At 38.2% G+C, this 25,291-nt stretch overlaps 1 protein-coding gene across 1 annotated transcript in view; it reads left to right on the top strand.

The window, feature by feature from the left end:
• LOC126088474 (chromodomain-helicase-DNA-binding protein 1) overlaps positions 1-25,291 on the top strand; it is an 82,000-nt gene that overhangs the window by 18,668 nt on the left and 38,041 nt on the right. Inside the window, exons 10-15 of the mRNA XM_049906616.1 lie at positions 12,849-12,962; positions 13,996-14,160; positions 22,392-22,672; positions 22,849-22,984; positions 23,319-23,534; positions 23,671-23,895. Of these exons, the coding sequence (XP_049762573.1) occupies positions 12,849-12,962; positions 13,996-14,160; positions 22,392-22,672; positions 22,849-22,984; positions 23,319-23,534; positions 23,671-23,895 (1,137 nt within the window). The remainder of the gene's footprint in view (positions 1-12,848; positions 12,963-13,995; positions 14,161-22,391; positions 22,673-22,848; positions 22,985-23,318; positions 23,535-23,670; positions 23,896-25,291) is intronic.

The following is a 25,291-nucleotide window of genomic DNA, read 5'->3' as shown; positions in this document are numbered from 1 at the left end:
TTTGGTCCCCTCCTCCAGATCAACCAACCAACCAATTTCCTTAATTTCGTTCAGGGGGCTCATCTGAAGTGTGTTTTCTATTTTTTCATTTCTTATCCTTTCCCGTCTCGTCTTACCCAGGATCCCTTATATAAAGTGCATCTTTGTCAATTGTATTCTACCCACATCTTTCTTTGTCCATGCCCAACATTCTGATCCATATGTCAAAACTGATAGATAATGTGATTTGTCTATCATAAACTTTGTGTTGGCAGCCATTTTCGTTTTACTGTTTATGTCTGATACACAATAATAAAACTTTGAACAATTTTCTATCCTGTCAGAAATTTCTTCCTTGGTTTTTCCTTTTCTGGTTAACTTATTTCTTGGAAATTTTAAAGTGCCTCTTCTTTAATAATTTTGCAGTTACAACTTACGTAAGTCTTTTTTCATTTTTCATGCTGATTTTCATTACCTCACATTTATTAAGCTTATTTCCATGCCTGCTTCTTCAGATACCATCTGGCAGTTATTTAGTTGTGCTTCCAATTTCTGATCATTTTCTTCCCATACCATCTCATTATCTGGATAACCATTCTGTTCTCCCCCCCCCCCCCCCCCCCCCCAGAGTTGCAGTCGTTTTGACAGTTCTAGTCTATGCAGACTTAGTCATTTCTCTTCCCGTTTAACAGTGTCTGAAGCCATTTGTATCTCTAGGAATGCAACTATGATGTCTGCTAAATTCCCATTTCTTTTCTGCTACCTATTTTGCTGTAAAAATGGCATCTCTAATAGATATTCCTGTCCGAAATCCTTGTTGTTGTTCTCATAATTGTGGTTCTATTTTGTCTTTATTTTCTGCATGCAGTGAGCCATTGCTTGGAAATAGAGATGTACTACTTGCAACAAATTTCATTAAGTAGTAAATATACTGAGAAGCAGTGGTTAGATTACAAAGTTCCCAGAACTAGTTTCTACATAATATTCTTGAATTTACACCACAAATGAGCCTTACTATATGCTTTTGCCTGATAAAAACTTGTTCTAGGTTTGATGAGTTACTCCAGAATATGATGACATATGACTTAATAGAATGAAAATAAGCAAAGTATGCCAGTCTTTTTATATTTATATCTCTAACAAAGATATAGAGGGGCTGGCCAGTACTTAGCTCAGTACAGCCGATAGATACGCAAAAAACAGAACTAAAAATTTATGTTCCTAGCTTTCAGAACAGATGTTCCTTCATCAGGGAGGAGAGAGGGGAAAGAAAGGGAAGAAGGGAAAGTGGATTCAGTTACTCACAACCCAGGTTATGAGCAACAGGGAAAGGAAAACAGGGAGAGTAGCAAGGATGGAGGCATGGTTGTCAGAGGGAAGCCAAAGATATTCTACTGGAAGTACTGTGCCAGCTTCAAACCAAAGAGGATGCATACAGAAGTAAAGAGGTATACAGTATAAAGATAAACACAACTATGTAGGATGAAAAGATGCGTGAATGGCTAAAGAGGAAAGGGAAAGAGGAGAAGACTAAAGAGTAAATGGGAGTGAGGTTGTTTAACGTAGGTTCAGTCCAGGGGGATGGCGGGATGAAAGGATGTGTTGGAGTGCAAGTTCCCATCTCCGCAGTTCAGAGGGACTGGTGTTGGGTGGAAGAAGCCAAATGGCACATACGGTGTAGCAGATTCCTAGGTCCCTAGAATTATGCTGGAGGCATGCTCCGCTACTGGGTATTGGACATCTCCTAGGCGGACAGTTCATCTGTGTCAATTCATGCGCTCAGCCAGTTTAGTTGTTGTCATACCGATGTAAAAGGCTGTGCAGTGCAGGCATGTCAGCTGATAAATGACGTGTAGTTTCACACGTGGCCCTGCCCTGAATTGTGTATGTTTTACCAGTAGCAGGGCTGGAGTAGGTGGTTGTGGGGGGATGCATGGGGCAGGTTTTGCAGCGGGGTCGGTTACAGGGGTAGGAACCGCTGGGTAGAGAAGGTAGTCTGGGAATATTGTAGGGTTTAACAGGATGTTACGGAGGTTAGGGGGGCGACGAAAGGCAACTCTGGGTGGTGCGGGGAGAATTTTGTCAAGGGATGATCTCATTTCAGGGGTTGACTTGAGAAAGTCATATCCCTGGCGGAGTAATTTGTTGATGTATTAGAGGCCAGGATAATATTGGGTGACAAGGGGGATGCTTCTGTGTGGTCTGGGGGTAGGAACATTGTTGTTAGACGGGGAGGAATGTATTGCTCGGGAGATCTGTTTGTGGACAAGGTCTGCAGGATAGTTGTGGGAGAGGAAAGCACTGGTCAGGTTATTGGTGTAATTGTTGAGGGATTCATCACTGGAGCAGATACGTTTGCCACGAATACCTAGGCTGTAGGGAAGGGAACGTTTGATGTGGAATGGATGGCAGCTATTAAAGTGAAGGTACTGTTGTTTGTTTGTGGGTTTGATATGGACAGAGGTGTGGATGTGAGCTTAAACAAGATGAAGGTCAACATCCAGGAAGGTGGCTTGGGTTTTGGAGAAGGACCAGGTGAAATTCAGATTCGAAAAGGAGTTGAGGTTATGGAGGAAATTAAGGAGTGTTTCTTCACCATGAGTCCAGACCACAAACATGTCATCTATAAACCTATACCAGGCCAGGGGAAGCAGCTGTTGGGTCTTCAGGAAAGCCTCCTCCATGCGGCCCATGAAGAGGTTAGCATAGGATGGAGCCATCCTGGTTCCCATGGCCGTTCCCCGGTACACCAAATATTTGGGCGATGGTGACAGTAAGGCATATAACAATGTGGTGAACTCTAAGCAATATGGAGATACCATTATTAGCAAAACAGAATTTGTCGGCCATGTTCAAAAACGTTTGGGAATAAGGCTGAAAAACTGTTGATATGAGAGGAAGAAAATTAGAAGATGGAAAATTGTTGATCGGACAGGGTCGGTTAACTAAAACTGAAATAGAAAACTTGCAGGTATACTATGGGCAGGCAATTAGGAGAAATAAAGAAAATCTGGAGGCAATGAAGAGAGATGTTTGGCCCATATTCTTCCATAAGTCCTCTACTGATGATAAGCCATGTCATGGATTGTGTCCATCAGGAGAAAATTCGTGGTGCAAATATGATAGGGCTCAGGCAACAGGAGAATCTTATTCTCACCAGCATTCTCTTCCTGCTGCTGTTATTACAGCAATTAAACCTATTTCCAGAGACTTGACTCATCCTGACCTTCTAAGGAAATGTCTGCATAGGCAGACACAGAACCCAAATGAATGTTTCAACAGCATAATTTGGAACCACCTTCGTAAAACTGTATTTGTAGGCATGCATACAATGAAACTAGGAGTTCATGATGCTGTTATTACATTCAAGTGTGGTAATGTTGGGTACTGAAAAATCTGGGAATATGATCACTGGGGTGCAACATTGTGATAAAATGAGGATAGGCAATGCAGACAGGTCTGCATCTAATATGGCCAAGAAAGCAAGACAAACATCCAGGAGGGTGAAAAAGAAACTGGGAGACCGACTAGAGGCCAAAGAAGGGCCATCATATGCAGCAGAACAGTTTTAATTAACTGTAAGTACCAAATTTCAAAAGTTTTTTCTTTAAAGTCAATTTCCCGCAAACTAAAATTTCCAGTACATATGCCCCGTTATATCAGAAACTATCATAGATAAATGAATGAAATTTTCAGAGAATCTGAATAACATAAAAAGCCACCTCTGGTACTACATTCATTAATATTCCCCCATTAGGAAGTTCACAAAAAAATATTTCCTGCAGAAAAAAACTTAATATTTTTTTTGATAAATTTAAAAAAGTATTTCTTAAAAATATTAAATGGATAAAATAGATTTTAGTACAGTTGACTCTATTATCATCATGTAACATACAGTAAAAATATTAAGGTCCTGCATCAGATAGTTTTTTCAGAAATGGGTCAAATAATTGCCTAAATTATCATGGGTTAGATAGGCAGGGTGTGGTCCCCTTAAAACAAATTCAAGGGACAGCTTCTTTGAAAAGGCTACAACCAATTTCCTATACTTACGCTGGACCTTAAACCCAGCAGTACGTTAAGTCATAACCTTCCTTACTCTTGTCTAAAGACTCTTAATACAATATGAACTGTGAAAGCATCACATTACAGTGACAAACCACATTTTAAAAATATACACTGTGTGATCAAAAGTATCTGGACACCCCCAAGAACATACATTTTTCATATTAGGTGCACTGTGCTGCCACCAACAGCCAGGTACTCCATATCAGTGACATCAGTAGTCATTAGACATCGTGAGAGAGCAGAATGGGGCGCTCCGCAGAACTGACGACTTCGAACATGGTCAGGTGATTATGTGTCACTTGTGTCGTACGTCTGCATGCGAGATTTCCACACTCCTGAACATCCCAAGATCCACTGTTTCCCATGTGATAGTAAAGTGGAAACGTGAAGGGACACATACAGCACAAAAGCGTACAGGCCGACCTTGTCTGTTGACTGACAGAGACCACCAACAGTTGAAGAGGGTCATAATGTGTAATAGGCAGACATCTATCCATACTATCACACAGGAATTCCAAACTGCATCAGGGTCCACTGCAAGTAGTATGACAATTAGGCGGGAGGTGAGAAAACTTGGATTTCATGGTCGAGCAGCAGCTCATAAGCCACACATCACGCCAGTGAATGCCAAAAATGTATCGCTTGGTGTAAAGATTGTAAACATTGGATGACTGAACAGTGGAAAAAGTTGTGTGGAGTGATGAATCACGGTACACAATGTGGCGATCTGATGGCAGGGTGTAGGTACAGCAAATGCCCAGTGAACATCATCTGCAAGCATGTGTAGTGCCGACAGTAAAATTCGGAGATGGTGGTGTTATGCTGTGGTCGTGTTTCTTATGGAGGGTATGTGCACCCCTTGTTGTTTTGTGTGGCACTATCACAGCACAGGCCTACATTGATGTTTTAAGCACCTTCTTGCTTCTCACTGTTGAAGAGCAATTCGGGAATGGTGATTGCATCTTTCCACCTGATCGAGCACCTGTTCACAATGCACAGCCTGCACAGAGTCCTGACCTGAATCCTATAGAACACCTTTGGGATGTTTTGGAATGCCGACTTCGTGCCAGGCCTCACCAACCGACATTGATACCACTCCTCAGTACAGCACAACATGAAGAATGGGCTGCCATTCCCCAAGAAACCTTCCAGGACTCGATTGAAAATATACCTGCGAGAGTGGAAGCCGTCATCAAGGCTAAGGGTGGGCCAACACCATATTGAATTCTAGCTTTACCGATGGAGGGCGCCACAAACTTGTAAGTCGTTTTCAGCCAGGTGTCCGGATACTTTTGATCACATAGTGCAGTTGGTCACACTTCTACTACTCACTTAAAATGGATATATTGCCAACACCTCATGGAGTCGTAGCATTTTCAGCAGCTGGGTCATAATAACATCACATCATTTTGTCTGAACTATCATTACATGTGTTACAAATTTGAGACAAAGTATGGCTTCACAATTTTCTGCTGCTTCCCTACCGTCTCCCCCTCCACCCTTTACATTGAGGTAGGAGGCCACTCCTGCGTGTGCTCTCCAGTTCAGTAAGATACTAAGCCCAGTAGTGCTCGCTTGTAAGCAGTGTAGGGGTGCTGAGCAGGGACACACCTATGTCGTCAGGATGGTGTTATGTAATCTGTAGAGCATCTTTCAGCACTAGTAAAACATGCTTAGCAAGTCAGTATTAATTTATTTGAATTTATAGTTCTGTGTCTTCTAGTCAACCTCGGCTGACGCCTCGTACTGATGACAGTGAAATTCTGCTGACATCTGTTGAAATTCCGCTGACATCTGTTGTCAGCTTGACTGGCTAGGCTGCTGCTTTAGCAGTTCAGCTAAAGGCTTGTGTACTGATGTCTGTAGCCTGCAGGTGAAGCAGTAGCATGAGATTATGCCCTAACACTGTGTTAGAGCATCCTCCATCCCTTCCCCCTCCAGAAGATGACGGTGACTGTGGAGACCAATCGGAATGTACTGCTGTGTACAGAAGTTGTGTAGTCAGCAGATCCTGGCCCCACAAGACAGCTAGGACCTGTCATCTGAAAATGCCTGCAGCGATGATCAGGAACAGAGGCGCCAGATGACCTTCTCACCCAGAAGTGCCAATGATGCTAGTGCGATAAGCACCGCAAGATGTACGGGAGTTGGAAGACCCTCAGTCTCTCTGTCATTGATGGTAGGCAGCCAATATGAAGTTTCACAAGTGGCAGGTCATGGTTAGTTGGGTGTTGCCATTTCAGAAATGACAAACAGCGAGTTTACAAGAAGTCTTGAACATCTAATACATGGATGTCACTAAACAGTAGTAATCATTCAGTTGAGTGCTTTGGAGAAGCAATGACGTGAGGTTCTGTTCGTTATGACCAAATGTGGCCTGCTTCTTTGCTAGTGGTCAGCTGTTCTCGTTCTGCTGTGTTTTCTTAACAACTTGTTACAGACTCTTTAATTGCATTGTCAAGTGTGCAATAGGTGTTACTGTTACTGCTAGATGTAATAAGAGCTAATGAATATATTTCTATCTCACTCTCTCAATGGACATTATGTTGAATGCGTAACTTGTGCCTGAAATTGGTATCTATGTAGCAACATGTGTTCATGTCCACAACCAACTTAACGTGTTGATTCTTTCTTTCGGCTGCATAGCTATGTCACCACCTCTGCCTGGTGTCGGCATTGGCTTTGCTCTCCCCCCACATGGCAAAGGCCACACAAATGAATGCTGTCGTCTCACCAGAAGCAAAAAGAGGACTGACCGAATGTTAGACTTGTAAGCAGAAAGGGCCCAGGGGAGGTGAAAACTAAAGCATGACCAGATAATGACACTTTTGTCAGAAATGCAGACAACAGCAAGTAGCTGTTCTATTATGTAAGTTTACCTGCTCCCGAGCTCTGACATATATTAATGCCATTAGCCATCTGGACTTTCCCACCAGCCGGGCGTACATGAATGCCTGTAGTCATCTGGACTTCCCATCCACTGGGTGTACATCTATGCCTGTAGCCGTCTGGCCTTTCTACATTCGAGGCAGACATGTACGCCAGTAGCTGCGAAAGGGTTAACACATTTTTTATGGAGCTGAAAATATAAAAAATATTAATTTGTAAAGGAGAGAATGGGAAATAATATGCAAAGGAATTCTGTCGGAGAGGGGGGGGGGGGTGATCTCTCACACATAATAACCCATGATAAGAGGAGCTTCTCACCAGTAATGAGGTTCTTAATCTTATTTAGAGTCTTTACTATATACTGACTTGATTTTAAAAGTAGATTGTCTGTTACTTGTATTAGAATTCTGAGAGAGCTGGAGTAAATCAGTACTTACAATGAATGAAAAATTGAAAAATCTGGTAAGATTGTATTTAATTTTGTAACAGCTGAGTTAATTGCTGCTTCCTCATTTGTAATAATGTTGTTGTTGTGGTCTTCAGTCCTGAGACTGGTGTGATGCAGCTCTCCATGCTACTCTATCCTGTGCAAGCTTCTCCATCTCCCAGTATCTACTGCAACCTACATCCTTCTGAATCTGCTTAGTGTATTCATCTCTTGGTCTCCCTCTACGATTTTTACCCTCCAAACTGCCCTCCAATGCTAAATTTGTGATCCCTTGATGCCTCAAAACATGTCCTACCAACCGATCCCTTCTTCTAGTCAAGTTGTGCCACAAACTTCTCTTCTCCCCAATCCTATTCAATACCTCCTCATTAGTTACGTGATCTACCCACCTTATCTTCAGCATTCTTCTGTAGCACCACATTTCGAAGGCTTCTATTCTCTTCTTGTCCAAACTAGTTATCGTCCATGTTTCACTTCCATACATGGCTACACTCCATACAAATACTTTCAGAAACGACTTTCTGACACTTAAGTCTATACTCGATGTTAACAAATTCCTCTTCTTGAGAAACGCTTTCCTTGCCACTGCCAGTCTACATTTTATATCCTCTCTACTTCGACCATCATCGGTTATTTTACTCCCTAAATAGCAAAACTCCTTTACTACTTTAAGTGTCTCATTTCCTAATCTAATTCCCTCAGCATCACCCGACTTAATTTGACTACATTCCATTATCCTCATTTTGCTTTTGTTGATGTTCATCGTATATCCTCCTTTCAAGGCACTGTCCATTCCGTTCAACTGCTCTTCCAAGTCCTTTGCTGTCTCTGACAGAATTACAATGTCATCGGCGAACCTCAAAGTTTTTACTTCTTCTCCATGAATTTTAATACCTACTCCGAATTTTTCTTTTGTTTCCTTTACTGCTTGCTCAATATACAGATTGAATAACATCGGGGAGAGGCTACAACCCTGTCTTACTCCTTTCCCAACCACTGCTTCCCTTTCATGCCCCTCGACTCTTATAACTGCCATCTGGTTTCTGTACAAACTGTAAATAGCCTTTCGCTCCCTGTATTTTACCCCTGCCACCTTCAGAATTTGAAAGAGAGTATTCCAGTTACCATTGTCAAAAGCTTTCTCTAAGTCTACAAATGCTAGAAACGTAGGTTTGCCTTTTCTTAATCTTTCTTCTAAGATAAGTCGTAAGGTCAGTATTGCCTCACGTGTTCCAACATTTCTACGGAATCCAAACTGATCTTCCCCGAGGTCGGCTTCTACCAGTTTTTCCATTCGTCTGTAAAGAATTCGCGTTAGTATTTTGCAGCTGCGACTTATTAAACTGATAGTTGGGTAATTTTCACATCTGTCAACACCTGCTTTCTTTGGGATTGGAATTATTATATTCTTCTTGAAGTCTGAGGGTATTTCGCCTGTTTCATACACCGTGCTCACCAGATGGTAGAGTTTTCTCATGACTGGCTCTCCCGAGGTCATCAGTAGTTCAAATGGAATGTTGTCTACTCCCGGGGCCTTGTTTCGACTCAGGTCTTTCAGTGCTCTATCAAACTCTTCACGCAGTATCTTATCTCCCATTTCGTCTTCATCTACATCCTCTTCCATTTCCATAATATTGTCCTCAAGTACATCGCACTTGTATAAACCCTCTATATACTCCTTCCACCTTTCTGCCTTCCCTTCTTTGCTTAGAACTGGGTTGCCATCTGAGCTCTTGATATTCATACAAGTGGTTCTCTTCTCTCCAAAGGTCTCTTTAATTTTCCTGTAGGCAGTATCTATCTTACCCCTAGTGAGACAAGCCTCTACATCCTTACATTTGTCCTCTAGCCATCCCTGCTTAGCCATTTTGCACTTCCTGTCGATATCATTTTTGAGACGTTTGTATTCCTTTTTGCCTGCTTCATTTACTGCATTTTTATATTTTCTCCTTTCATCAATTAAATTCAATATTTCTTCTGTTACCCAAGGATTTCTATTAGCCCTCGTCTTTTTACCTACTTGATCCTCTGCTGCCTTCACTACTTCATCCCTCAGAGCTACCCATTCTTCTTCTACTGTATTTCTTTCCCCCATTCCTGTCAATTGTTCCCTTACGCTCTCCCTGAAACTCTCTACAACCTCTGGTTCTTTCAGTTTATCCAGGTCCCATCTCCTTAAATTCCCACCTTTTTGCAGTTTCTTCAGTTTCAATCTGCAGTTCATAACTAATAGATTGTGGTCAGAATCCACATCTGCCCCAGGAAATGTCTTACAATTTAAAACCTGGTTCCTAAATCTCTGTCTTACCATTATATAATCTATCTGATACCTTTTAGTATCTCCAGGATTCTTCCAGGTATACAACCTTCTTTTATGATTCTTGAACCAAGTGTTGGCTATGATTAAGTTATGCTCTGTGCAAAATTCTACAAGGCGGCTTCCTCTTTCATTCCTTCCCCCCAATCCATATTCACCTACTATGTTTCCTTCTCTCCCTTTTCCTACTGACGAATTCCAGTCACCCATGACTATTAAATTTTCGTCTCCCTTCACTACCTGAATAATTTCTTTTATCTCGTCATACATTTCATCTATTTCTTCATCATCTGCAGAGGTAGTTGGCATATAAACTTGTACTACTGTAGTAGGCATGGGCTTTGTGTCTATCTTGGCCACAATAATGCGTTCACTATGCTGTTTGTAGTAGCTAACCCGCACTCCTATTTTTTTTATTCATTATTAAACCTGCTCCTGCATTACCCCTATTTGATTTTTTATTTATAACCCTGTAATCACCTGACCAAAAGTCTTGTTCCTCCTGCCACCGAACTTCACTAATTCCCACTATATCTAACTTTAACCTATCCATTTCCCTTTTTAAATTTTCTAACCTACCTGCCCGATTAAGGGATCTGACATTCCACGCTCCGATCCGTAGAACGCCAGTTTTCTTTCTCCTGATAACGACGTCCTCCTGAGTAGTCCCCGCCCGGAGATCCGAATGGGGGACTATTTTACCTCCGGAATATTTTACCCAAGAGGACGCCATCATCATTTAATCATACAGTAGAGCTGCTTGTCCTCGGGAAAAAATTACGGCCGTAGTTTCCCCTTGCTTTCATCCGTTCGCAGTACCAGCACAGCAAGGCCGTTTTGGTTAATGTTACAAGGCCACATCAGTCAATCATCCAGACTGTTGCCCCTGCAACTACTGAAAAGGCTGCTGCCCCTCTTCAGGAACCACATGTTTGTCTGGCCTCTCAACAGATACCCCTCCGTTGTGGTTGTACCTACGGTACGGCCATCTGTATCGCTGAGGCACGCAAGCCTCCCCACCAATGGCAAGGTCCATGGTTCATGGGGGGGTTTGTAATAATAACATTTAAAAAGTAATAAATATATCTTTACTTGATATATTTATCCATATTGTTAACATTCATTTGTTATCATGCTTTTCTTTGTTCCCCATAGCTGCCCACCTTACTTCCTTCCCACTCTTATTCACTGGCTTTCTTTTTATCTGTGTTTCATCCATTTCACATTTCTGTTGATCATACTTTTTTTGTTTCTGTAACATGTCTTTACTGTGACAACTTTCACTTAATTCTTTCTCTCCATGCCACACCCTCTGTATACAGTTTATCACAGTGTTAATTGTACATATATCATCATTTATTATGTAACAGAACCCAAGTGACAGTTCTTCAACATTTGTTGCTGAGAAGATATTAGATGCTAATCTTCTACAGAGCAATGTGACTCACTGGTTAGCATACTGTACCCATATTTTGCAGGACAACAGTTTAAATCCCCATTCAGATTTAGGTATTTTGTGATTTCCCCAAACTATCTAAGGCAAATGCCAGGATGGTTCATTTCAATGGACACTGCCAATTTTCTTCCCAATCCTTCTCTAACCAAAGCTTGTGCTCCATTTCTAATGACCTCATTGTCAACAAGATGCCCCTTGTTTCTGCTGTTTTTAAGAGCAAACTGTCTTAACTGAAAATTGCTAATTCTTTACTCTGTTTTCTGTCCTTCATTTATAACTTCATATATATCATGAACAGTATTCACCATAGTCAGGTTTCAAAATAGTGTCAAAGTGAAGTAACAAGATTTATTATTTAAATCACAAAGAAACAGACTAGACAATGCTCATCATATCTAAACAACAATGTGCAGTGTCCTGATCTGTGTACTTCTTCATTAAAGGTATCAGTACCAAAATATTTGTTCAGCTCCAAAGAACAGACAATAACAATCATTTTTACGACTGTATGAGTATATATTATAGAGGAATAGGTATTTTAAAAAGGACCATTGTTGTACATTGAACAGCTTGTAGATAGCAACTATCTTTCATCATCTCGACAACAACAGCCATTTGACATTAAGTAAAGGCTTCCTCCTAGATGTTTCCATGCACTAATATCTACAACAAACATCTCTGTTGCTCCAGCATGGTTTTGTTAATGTCGTCTACCTGAACTAGAGATGTGAAAATGTCATCTTGCCCCTACTGTCAACAGTTTGGTGATATGAATCATCCTTGGCAGACTCTGCTTCCAATTCTGGTTTTCCTCCTATCCTGATGAAGTGTAATGGAAGTAATAGACTTGATGTATATACACTTCATTATGCTAATATAGGTTGAATCCATGCTTGTCTTGTGAACAGCTGTTAATGCACATATTGTTGAAATAGAGTTAGAAGACTTCTCAGTATCTGTGAATCTCAGGAAAAGTGGTATTTCATATGCATTGCACTGTTATACAATTGTTCACAGCTTGCAAATGGTTAGTTTTAGTATACCCACTTCTAACCCCAGCTTGTTACTTTAGCTGATTCAAGTCCTGTGCTTTCTGTGTATTTTTTGTGATACCTTTAGCAAATATTTTGTTTGTCTTGATGAGGAGACTGTAAGTTCATTGTGTTGCCCACTCTCCCCCACTGTTTTGCGAAAATTATACCAAATTACAACAAGATCACCATAGTAAAACAGCTACAGCTCTGTTACAATTTTGGAAAATTATCTTCTGTAAATAGTGTAACAAGTTCCTTTTGTATTGCTTTGCTTCTAGCCTTAACCATTTCTTTTTAGAACCATCATCTTCAGACATCTTTCTTTTCTTCACACTTGGAATGGCTCTGTACATCTCATCCAGCATGTTATCAAAACATCATTATTTTAATTATTAATGATTACAGCAAATTAATTTTCTTTTTATGGTTACTGTTTCCCACTTATGTCTTCCTTTAAATATTTCACTCTCCAGCTTCAAAATAATCTATGTGTAATGGAAAAAAGTTCAGCTATAGTGTTTATTTGTGAATGTGTTTTTCACACATGTGTTTACTTTATTACTTACCGTTGTCCATATTTAAAACATCCACATATGATTTAATGTTGTACAGTTGCATGGAATGTGTCCATCTACTATTTAACTTTGCTTGTTTCAGCTGTTGGTTTTGAGAGATTACCAACTGGATGGTCTCAACTGGTTGATACATTCCTGGTGCAAAGAGAACTCTGTGATATTGGCTGATGAAATGGGCCTGGGAAAAACAATACAGGTACTTTATTTCTGCAAGAAAAAAAGTCTGAATTTTCAACCTTTTCTTCAGTTTATTCTAGCCTGACAATAAAGTCCCAGACAAATACTTTCGTGGTTTTGACACTTCACATACTTTTACTAATAAAATACTCTGAATCCACAAGTCACAAATGTTATTTTCAGTTCTACCATTCAAATATTTATGTGTTTGAAATGAAACTGGTTCAGTGTACTGAAGATCTGATTAACAGTTGTCAGTAGAAGTAGTATCCTGATCTTGAACAGAACCCATCCCGACAAAGTTTAAAAAGAATACGTAAATGAATTTACACACTTAGAAGTATGTGAACTGAGTCCATGCACATGTTAAATAGAGGAAGGCGTGGGGGAGGATTTAAGTCACACTGCGAGCAGTTGATAAGTCAGAAATAGAAATTTTCGTAAAATAAAGAATAACAGCATTCAGTCACAATCATGATTTTATTTCAATGCATGAGGTATTTAGAGTTCTGGGGGCTCAGCTTCAGGTGCTTTGGCAGTCTACTTCAACTATTTTTCCAGATTTAAGTTAGTTCTGGTCCTGGTGAGATTACAGTGGTATATTACAAAACAGGCCCATTGTGAGGATACGACCATGTATCCACCACTAGAAACAGTAAGACATTATTCAATTTGTATTAGCTTCATAAACTTATATTCACAATGTGCCCACTTTGTAATGTACCATTATAGTTTTACCAGGACCAGAATTAACCTAAATCCAGAAAAATGGATGTAAATTGTCAAAGCACCAGAAGATGAGACCCCAGGACTTGAATTACATAGTGCATTGAAATAAAATCACGATTGTGACTGAAGGCGGTTGTTCATTATTTTATGAAAGCAATACAGCCGCAGAAGAATTACTGAGAGGACTTCTATTTTTTATTGCTGGAGAAAGCTCTGATATGAAGAAATAAGCAACTGATAATTCCTTTGTAGTTTCAGTATTACTCATTCATATGTATTTCAGTGAATAGTATATTCATTAATTTACCTTATATGTTTTACAGACAATTTGCCTTCTATACTACCTCTTCCATACTCACCAACTTTATGGACCTTTTTTGCTGGTAGTCCCTCTGTCAACCATGACATCATGGCAACGAGAATTTTCTCAGTGGGCTCCAGAAATGAATGTAGTAACATACTTAGGAGATATATCCTCACGTGATATAGTAAGTATTTTCATGCTTTTTAGATAACAAGTTCTTATTTATATTTTCACAGTACATATACTCAATAATATAAGCAGCATATGGAAGGTTCTAGAACATACGTTGTATGACTAGGGACTGGAAAAATTCACATTTTGCGATAAATATGAAATAGAAGTGAATCCTGCCTCAAAATATGAAAACGTGAAATTACTTAATATATGCTATTTCATAGGGAATTGTATCTAAATGAACTATTTTATCAGAGATTGTTTGAAATAGCTTTATTTTCTGCACATAAATATCGAAAATGTAATAAATTTTCAGTTACTTGTATTGTGTATCATATGGTGAATCCCAGTTTGGAAAGATAATGTGCGTGAGAACCTATTTGCAAAATTAAAAGTGCACAAATGCAACAGTGTATCAATGCACTCAATGATCTGATGCCATGCCACTTGTGAGCAGTTCAGTGGTCTGTTTAAGATACATGCCGCTTAATGCAATGTAATACTCAGCCGTGAAACGTAGCATTTTATATCAAAGAAACACATACATTTGTTTGTTAACGAAAGCTGAAAAGATTGTATAAATTCGACACTTTTAACATTGCAAACTAGGTATTGGATGTTTTGAACTGTGGATGCGTGGAATACCACTAGAGTTTGAGCCTGAACTATGTCATTAACAATACTCGGCTAACCTCAACAAGCAATTGCGTGGTAGCAGTTTCCAATTGCTTTGTGATGTGTGTTGTTAATTGTTTTCTTTTCTTATTTTGAAATATGTGAAACAACTAGTCACCCATCACAGAATTTGATTACAACTCGTACAGCACCAGAAGATATCAGCAATCCCCGAGACAATATATCAGTTCTGCTGTGGACTGCTGCCCTGCGGTATGGAGGTGGGGCTCCCCTCTGGCAGTCAGAATTCTAGTATGTTTACACATGGGGTCGTCTGCCATTATAGCCTGTAGTGCCTGCACTCCATTTTTCCCCTACCATTAAAATAGAGTTATCATAATTCCATTCTACTTCTACACTGAATACTGATGAAAGTTCGAAATTAATCGTCTGCAGATTTTGAAATCATCAAATTGGGCATGAAATGACAAATAATGTCCAGAAACAACTTAAATTGTAAAAACATTCAGCTAATGATGGGAAAATGCTGCTGCTTTTCAACAGAACGATAATTTTTGAAAGCTTAAATACAGCCAAAAGAAGAAAACAAAGGCCACTTTGGAAGAAAAACGTGTTAAAAGTTTTTGCAAAAGCAAACATTCCCATCAAAAATTTCCCAATCAACACTTTTTTTAACAGTCAGTTCCAACGAAATACGGCTTTGTTTATCTTCACTCGTGTAGCGTGACAACATCTGAAATTTGAGCATTTGATCATTAACAAAAAAAAAGTAGACACAAATTTTGCAGAAAATAGATACAAATTTTGCCAAAAATAGATGCTACATTTTTCGTGCCATGTATGACATGCAGGTAATGTCTTTGTAATAACACCCTTCCATCAGAACATTGACTTTCACCATTTACTTTCTACATCTACATCTATACTCCACAAGCCACTGTAGTGTGTGGCAGGGGGTACTTTGTGTGCCACTGTCACTTCACCCCTTTTCCTGTTCCAGTTGCATATGGTTCACGGGAGAACAGTTGCTTGTAAGCCTCCGTGTGAGCTTGAGTACTTCTCTCTGATTTTAAGTTCATTGTCTTTTCATGTGATATATGTAGGAGGAAGCAATATATTGGTTGACTCCTCAAGGAATGGACAGTCTCAAAATTTAAACAGCAGACAAAAGCTTAGTAATATCGATGTCTAACAACTTCCAAGTGATTTCTGTAACTCAAATTAATGGATATTTTGTATGAAATTTGTTGTTGTTGGTAGGAGGCTTATACTGCTATTGTCATTTGAATGAGTTATTGTTGAGTGTTGTGACTTTCATTAATGACTGAAGTAAGCGAACTATTACAGTGTATCTGGTGGATGTTTCATGTAAAAATGAACTGTGGTCTGTGGCACACTTAATTATCTTGTTTAGTGACTTGTTAGAACTACCACTGATAATTACACAGTGTTTCATTAATTTTTGATTCAGTGACTTTATAATTTATCTGAGTAAGTCTGTCACTGGACTCTTGGTTGTTTTTGACAGCCATCCTGATTGTAAATAGTAATAATCTCATGATATAAAAAAAAAACTGATCACCATCCCAATGATACAACTTTGAGGCTAATAAATGTGTAAAAAAGGGCAACCTAAATTGTGGTGTTGAGTACGTTTCTTGAGCAAACACTTCCAAGTACTGAATAAGATTTTCAACTTGAAGACAACAGACGGATGTGCTGCCAAGGAGGTAACATAAATTACAGAAAAACAGGTTGGTGTCTTCACAAGCTGAGGAATATAAAGAACCTCACACAAATATTGTACATAAGAACTTATTTTGCAGACAAGTTTCAGAGCATTATAACTCCATTTCCAATGCAAACAATTCATGTGGAGTTGTACAAGTGCTCTATGTACCCCAGGTTAGAGCAATGTTCCAAATTGCAACTGATGATCCAAGAAGACAAATGATAGAGTATAAAAAGACAAAACACTAATTGACATGCTTGTGTAATGAATAACCTGTGTGCTTCTATTGGCAGTACTACCAGTTGTATCTTCGCAATATTGGTACGTTCAGCCTCTCTGTCTCTTTATAGTTTAGATGAGATTTGCTTCCTTTCAGCCTGATAATCTTACTTTTCCAATTTTCACACATTCAGTTCTTTTATTGCACAATTTAAGTTTTGTGAAGAGACAAACTTGCACACTGGTCACCACTGTCCAGTTTTGAAAAAGCTACAGCTTTTGAGGAGTTTACAGTTAAAAGTGTACTTCTGTGACCTGTAAATGATGGCAACGTCTGGAGTCTAGTAATTTTTTCGCTGTGCTCAAGTCAAACCACTATCTACAGAAAACATGAAGGGAAAACATATTTGAGTTTCTGGAGATTCTTTACAAATTGTTTGTGCTGCTTTGCTATGGAAAGATTTACAATGGCCTAAAGCTAACTGGTCATTAGGCATTTATTTGTTCAGAGTCTATTTTGTATAATGTCTAAAAGAATGACCAAGACCAGTGTTAATGGCCGTGTGCTAGCAGTAAGTAAGTAGGCATACGTGTTAGTCAGTAAGGCACGTCAAATACAGCATGCAGCTACTGTATCTGGTGAGTCATTCACTGCTACATTATGTAAAATGAGCTTAAGAATGCTATACATGAAATACTGGAAACATACTATGGAGAAAGAAACGACCTAACAGAGGAATAGAAATATGTCATAAATGGTACTTTCTATTCAACTCTGAGTATGTTCACTCTATACAATAGTAGGCTTTCTTTTAAATTCATATCTGCAATTTTGAAAATTCTCTTTTTTTGCAAAATTTACAATTTTTCACAGAGATCCAAAGAAATTTCAACTGACTCACTACTGTTAAGTTTATTTACTTACATTTACTAAGTAAATGATGAAGTCCTGACAGGTGCTTTGCTGTATGCAAAGGTGACTTCTTCAGCAAGTATGTCACAATTTGTTGACTTTAAGACAGAGTTGCTAATTTTCATTTTGCATAGTTCTATTTCCTGTTGTTTTATGGAACTGACTTCTTGGCTATTGCAACTGAAATAAAAAACTGCACACACCGTGTTTCAACACCCTCAAATTCATCTGTATTTACATCCACATTCTCTTTGGATACCTCCACCTTCTCGGTATCAACAGTATCAGTTCGCATTTCATTGATTTCATATTATTATCACCAAGAGAACAAATTTGCACTACTTCTGTTACATCAGACTGACAAAATTCAACTTCCATCTGCTTATAACATAATTTTCCCATCTCATCTCCACTATCCTGCAAATTCTGACCCCAAGCATCTAATGCTGATCCCACATTTTCTTCAAACTTGCCTATTTTCTCTTCTTACAAACTTGCATTGAATCTAGTGCACTATTTAAATCCTGAAAACCACTTCTAATGTCACTATCAATATTTTCCTTCAAACTATTAATTTGTACTCATTTTTTGTCATTATTTTCTATAATAATTTATGTTCTCAACAATAGAACTTTGATTTATTCTACACTCAAACACGTTATTCAGCCCCTTTGTCACACCTAATTGTCAGTACCTATTGAACACTTAATAACACAAACACTTTTGCCTTTAACTGTCTTGGCACAAGTTGTTGCTGCTGTCTTCCATAATTATGGTTACTGCTCCTCTTCGTAACTCCAGTGTCAGCATGTGGCATTATTTATATTCTGTACCCCCATCCTGCTTATTGGCTGCTGTCCAAAATGAAGTCGATGTCATCCTTCCAGATTGGCTGAAGTCCTCTCCGTATACCTCCATTATTTGTATGTCAGCTACATAATACCATAATGTATTTTATTCGTGTTATTCACATTGAATATACTGTTCTGTTCACAGTTTTGTTTCATTTGTGCCACACAAAACGTTTTTCACTGTTCACTTTTGATCCTAAGTTCATTGTCTATCCATTTGTAACTTTTGCCACACTTCTCTGTCTTTAACCCGGTGATTTCTGTAATACAATGCTTCTACAGCAAAGTGGCCTGGAAATGGGGGCACCAAATTGTAAAGACATCAAAGTTTTTTCTGTAGTCTCCATCGCCTCCTCGGTAGCACATCAGTCTGTTGTCTTCAGACTGAAAATCTGATTCTGTATTTGATGGTGTTTGCTCAAAAAAGTCCCCAAAACCACAATTTAGGTTACACTTTTTTTACGCATTTATTATATGCCTCAAAATTGTATCATTGAGATAATGACCAGTTTTTTTTTACTTCATGAGATTATTAAATTTACAGTCAGGTTGGCGATCACAGACAACCAAGAGTCCAGTGACAGAGTTACTATTATAAATTGTAGGGTTATTGAAGCACAAATTAATGAAACACTGTCCAAGAATCAGTACTAATTCTAACAAGTCACTCAACAAGACAATCAAGTGTGAAATAGAACACAGTTCATTTTTACTCTAAACATCACACTTTGCACATGTCTCATAATAATCTACTGGATAAAAGTACACTGCAGTAGTTCACGTCCGACTTTTTAAAGACTGATATTTAATATATGAACAGACATTGTTTGAAAAACAATTGGCTTAGATTTTGCTACTCAGAGTGGGCTAAAAGTATCGGTTGGGTTTTGGTTTACAAAAAAATTTGGTAATCTAGGGATCTGAAAGAGTTTATGGAATCATTTTGTACGTCCCCGTTGGGAATACCTTACGTATGATTACAAGTGCCATATTGAAAACTATCTGATATAATGGTAATTTATGCAAAATCTTAATTAGTGATTTAGTTAATCAGTGAGGGGTATCATCAGATCGGAAAAAATTGAGCAACAAAAGTACAATGTCAAAGTTCAGAAACAAACAAGCCTAGGGGGCAAAATGGGAAATAGAAATTAAGATGTTAATTATCTTGTAAGTTAGTTGTATGAACAAAAATAATCAATTTTTGGAATTATAATATAATAGGGTAGATAAAAAAAATACTCGCCAACCATTGGGAGGAGAAAACTCACATAAAAATTATGAAAATGTGCCTGCTTTCCCTTCTAACTTTGTGCCAGAAGAACAAGCCTCAGGCTCCAAAAGCTTGCACATTTCCATAATTTTTATGTGTGTTTTCTTTTGCTGCTGCTTTGTGAGTAGATTTTTATCTGTTCAATTACGTTTATATTCAATATTGATGTAGGTTGAAGTAGTGAATTAAAATTTGTACCAGCACTGGAACTCGAACCCCGGACTCCTATATCATTATTTTAGATAAAGGTGAGACTCCATATGTATCAGGAACATGAGCTTTATATGATTAATATATTATATTCATAAGATAATTAGTTTTTGAAAGGATTTTACTAAATCGAATAAGTGAAAAGATAGAAAAGGAGCTGAGTGAAGAACAGCATGGGTTTAGGAAAGGAAGGAGCACGATTGACCTGGTATTTTCTATCCGTCAACTGATGGAAAAAAGTTGGGAGTGTAACAAAAGGGTGATAATGGTTTTTATAGACATAGAAAAGGCATATGACTCAGTTGACAGGGAAAGACTCTGGGAAGAACTGAAGAAGATAGATATAGAAGATGGATACATTAATGTTATAAAGACAATGTACAGAGGCCACAATTGTAGAATTAGAACATCATTGGGGAACTCTGAATACTTCGAAATAAGACAAGGACTTAAGCGAAGAAGTATTCTATCTCCTGCGCTTTTTAATGTTGTGATGGAGGGAATGAATAGGGCAGTTAAAGATATAGTAAAAGAAAAAGACAAAGATGATTTTTGCAGATGATATGGTAATATGGGGTGATAAAGAGGTAGTTGTACAGTTACAGCTTGATGCGTGGAAGGAAATAATGAAAAGGTATGGATTAAAAATAAATAAAGATAAGAGTGAAGTAATGGTATTTGGAAGAGAGAAAGGAATCAACGGAAATATTACCTTGAATGGAGAACCCCTCAAAGTGGTAGAAAGTTTCACTTATTTAGGGAGTGAAATATCTAGGGATGGAAGAATAACTAACGAAATTAAAGGAGGTTACAGAAGGGAGGCAATTTCTAACAAACAATAAAACATCTGATTTGGAATAATGAAGTTTCAGAAAGAGCAAAACTCCTTATGTGTAAGAATTATTACATCCCTATTGTCACCTATGGTGGAGAAACATGGACAATGACAGAAAGGGACTGGAGCAGACTGCAAGCAGGGGAAATGAAATTTCTCAGAGCAGTTAAGGGAAAAACAAGAATGGACAGAATAAGGAATGTAGAGATTAGAAAGGACCTCAAGCAAGAAAGTATGAGAGAAGAAATTGAAAGAAAGAGGTTAAGATGGTATGGGCATGTTAAGAGGATGCAAGGGCAGAGACTCCCCAAAATTATGGAAGAACTAAAGATGGATGGGAAAAGACCTAGAGGGCGCCCAAGAACACGGTGGAAAATGGGAGTGAGAATATCTGTTGAAAGGAGAGGTGTGACCTGGCAGCAAGTGGAGGAAGAAAAGTGGTGGGAGGACCGAGCCAAATGGAGAGGACTCGTCAGCAGCCAGACCCGGCAGTAGCTGGAGCGGGATTCGGACATAGATAGCTAGATAGAATTAGTTTCAGGTAATTCAAAGGATGTTCTCAGAAAGAGTTGAATGATTGCTTTCGAATGAATGGTAATAATCCTCCAGAGTTTGCTGATTAGCCCAAAATGTTTTTCCACCAGATGCTGTTATCACAATTTCAATTAGTCATATATTTTAATTAATGATGTTTTAATTATGCATCTTAATGGTATCGGCATATTGAAATTAATTATCTGGATAATAAATTTGAATGTAACTCCACTTTAATAACTTTTTGAAGTAATATGCACATACTACATGTTGTTTGTGCAATAGTATTGAAAATAGAATGAAAATCAGAGGAGAAAGAAAAAAAAGTGGTTGTTAACAGTATATTTTTTCTCACTTTAGATTAAGCTGTCACTAAATTACCATAGTCATTCACTAAACTATCACATTCATTTGTACCATTAAAAATGCCAATTATGCAAATGCTGTGCTTTCTGTAACCTCACAATGATTGTATCTTCTCAGTATTAACATTGATGATATTTTACGATGAAACCAAAGATATAATACACTTTATAGGAATTTTTTGCTGACAGAGAGATCGTGTATACTACGAGATACTGGAATTTATATTTTTTGTCAGTGCCATAATGTAGATCTATGTGAAATGCACACAGTGCGTCAAAAATTCAGTAGAGTGACCGTTCGTTGCAGTGAAGGCGACACAACTCATTTTACACTTTTTGTTAATACTTATTAATGTACTGACTTGATTCGTACACTTGAAACTTTTATTTTAATTGTGCAACACAATAAGAAGTATAAATAAATTATAATTGTTCGAAGATAAACATTATATGCATAGTTGAACAGAGAGTAAACAGGAGGCTTCATGATATATTTCACATTTGAGTCTGTTTCCCAAGTTATTTTAGGTTGATGTATATAAATGTGTGCAAATGGAAACTAATTTTTGGAATCTGTCTGAGATTGTCTTGGTAATTTTTTGTCCTCCTATCCATCCTTCCATACCTTACTATCAGCCAAAATGCAAGTCTGAACAATAAATTTTACTTCCAGATACGCCAGTACGAATGGTGCTATGCCAGTTCTAAGCGTCTCAAGTTTAATGCAATCCTAACCACGTATGAAATAGTTTTGAAAGACAAAGTATTTCTGGGAAGCGTAAGTTGGGCTGCTTTACTCGTAGATGAGGCCCATAGACTGAAGAATGATGATTCACTGCTTTATAAAGCCCTTATGGAGTTTGATACAAATCATCGTCTGCTTATAACGGGGACACCTCTTCAGAATAGCTTGAAAGAGCTGTGGAGTCTTCTGCATTTCATCATGCCTAACAAGTTTGTACCAAATACATACATTTAATTTAAACTTTCAAGCATGTAGTGCCTTTTTGTCATGTATGCAATATGATAAAAAAAAACTTATGGAAGTATTCTTGGACTGCAATATAGTTAGCTGTGGTGGTGCTATTACTCCAGTTTTGTGCATTAATAAAAATATTTTCTGGTCATAGGTTTGATTGTTGGGAAGACTTTGAGAAGGAGCATGACAATGCCGCACAGAAAGGTTACTCGAAACTACACAAACAATTAGAACCTTTCATAATACGCAGAGTGAAGAAAGATGTTGAGAAGTCTCTCCCAGCAAAGGTTAGTGAAAAATTCCTTTTGCACATTGCTGAGTAGCTGCTCTATGGCCATAAATAACTAGCTTTTAGAGGTTCCTTTCATGTGTTTAACTGCCAATTAAATAGTACTATTTTACAATTAATTTCAAGCTATAGTATTATGCTTGTTGTGTTGTTATATATTTTCTCTATTAGGTGTGTGGTTGCAAGTGTACTGCAGTTATGAGTAAACCTGATTCTATTTTAGACCACTTCTGGTTAATTACTTACATAGATGCTAATGTTTATGTATTTTCTTTTTGTTATTAATTATTGATAGACTTTGGTTTTATATTGTAGTTTTTTCTTTCTCTCAGGTTGAGCAAATTTTACGAGTGGAGATGACTTCACTCCAGAAACAGTATTATAAGTGGATTTTAACAAAGAACTACAATGCACTCAGGAAAGGTGTAAAGGGTTCCTCATCAACATTTCTTAATATAGTTATAGAACTAAAGAAATGTTGTAATCATGCATTTCTCATAAAGCCATTGGATTATGAGCAGAAACCTCCTCCCACAGACTATTTACAGGTAACCTGTGTTTAATTTTGTAACTTTAATTTACTGTACCTCCTTTCCAGTAAAACTGCCATTCAGGTGTATATTAATTAACAGTGCTTCCTTTCCAATTTAACTGCCATTTGTGTATTTCTTTTGTCACATTTAGGACCTAATCCGTGGTTCAGGGAAGCTAGTGCTACTGGATAAACTGTTAATTCGCCTGAAAGAGACAGGTCATCGTGTTCTGATATTCTCTCAAATGGTGCGGATGCTGGACATTTTGGGAGAGTACCTGCAGCTGAGGCACTTCCCCTTCCAAAGACTAGATGGGAGTATTAAAGGAGAATTGAGAAAACAAGCTCTGGACCACTTTAATGCTGATGGGTCACAGGTAACAGAATTCCACACACATCCAGGAGAGAGTATGACATTCTGAATTTCATTTTTATATTAAATCACACAAACTACACACACCTACATAACTATTCAAGAAAAATATTGCAGTGCACAAATGTTAATGTGATGATATTGCCATGCAATGATGTGATGCTAAATTTAAAAAAGAAAGGAAAAATTATTAATGAAATGTCAGTTGGACTGTAGTAATTATTAAGAATACCTCAGTGCCAGTTATCATCACATTATTGGTACATGCCAGTAGTTAAACACCTTAGCTGATTGTGGGTGGCTCCCATCACCTGTATCTCTACACATGCTCATCAGTTTCATTCTATGAAGAGAGAGTGTCTTTCAGTCAGCAGCAGTTACCTTCCCTGCTGATATTCATCCTCTCGTTTCTGTTTTGAAATAACAGTGTTATTTGTTCCAGTTAACAATGCCCTTTATGGATGGCATTGTTTGCCAAGAAATCGAGCTTTTATTTTTGTTACAATGTGAGGTCTGTAAAGGCTCCAGTGACATTATCAGCATACTCAGATAACTCCTGCAGCACACTGTAAATGCTGTGCACTCAGATGTCAGAGTATAAGGGACAGGTGTCAGAATTGTTGGTAGTTGATGGTGTTGCCAGAATTCATTCACATTTTGGTGCTGCTGCCAATAGCCACCTGTCTTCCCTTCCAGTACTACTCTGTGTCCTCTATCTTTCCACCTGAAATGAGAAGAAGGAAAAGAAAGATGAGCTCAAAATGCTAAGGCTACTGGATTGCAAGCTAAACTAGATTTATGTAATGTCCGTTATTGAGAATAGTGCCCACAGTAGGAAATCAGGTGGGCATTTGGATGTATCTACTACAGAATGGTATGCTCTGTTCCAAACATGCTATTGTTAGTGCAGTTGTGACAACATTGTGTGACTAAGTTGTTTACATCCAAGGGATGTGAATATGTTAAATTCCAGGTTAATAATGGTCCAGTTCTTCAATTCTATGGAAGGGGTAGCATCTGAATAAGTAGTTAATGAATTCTACCACTCTCCAAGTCATTTCAGTCCCCCCCACCCCAACCCCCACCCTCACCCAACACATATCTCATCTTATTCAGTTAAAACATCATACCAGGGAAATGATTTATTGTCTGTTTCTTGCTTACAGTGAGATTTATTATCTGGATTCTTGTTCCACAAAATTTTTCACCATTGGCACTTATGCTGTGTCTAAGGTAAAACTTAATCTATAAGCAGGCAAGACATCCCTTCCTAAGTGAAAATCAGAAGATAGATCACCTCCACTAACAAGTTTTAAGTAAATTAGATTTGATGTGTGTGGCAAAAAAATACATTTTGGTAGTTACATACAGTTATTACTATTAATAGTGTACTCAAATTA

The sequence above is a fragment of the Schistocerca cancellata genome, chromosome 6 (genome assembly GCF_023864275.1).
Source record: "Schistocerca cancellata isolate TAMUIC-IGC-003103 chromosome 6, iqSchCanc2.1, whole genome shotgun sequence".
Taxonomy (NCBI): domain Eukaryota; kingdom Metazoa; phylum Arthropoda; class Insecta; order Orthoptera; family Acrididae; genus Schistocerca; species Schistocerca cancellata.
This window is presented reverse-complemented; position numbering and strand designations above follow the sequence as displayed.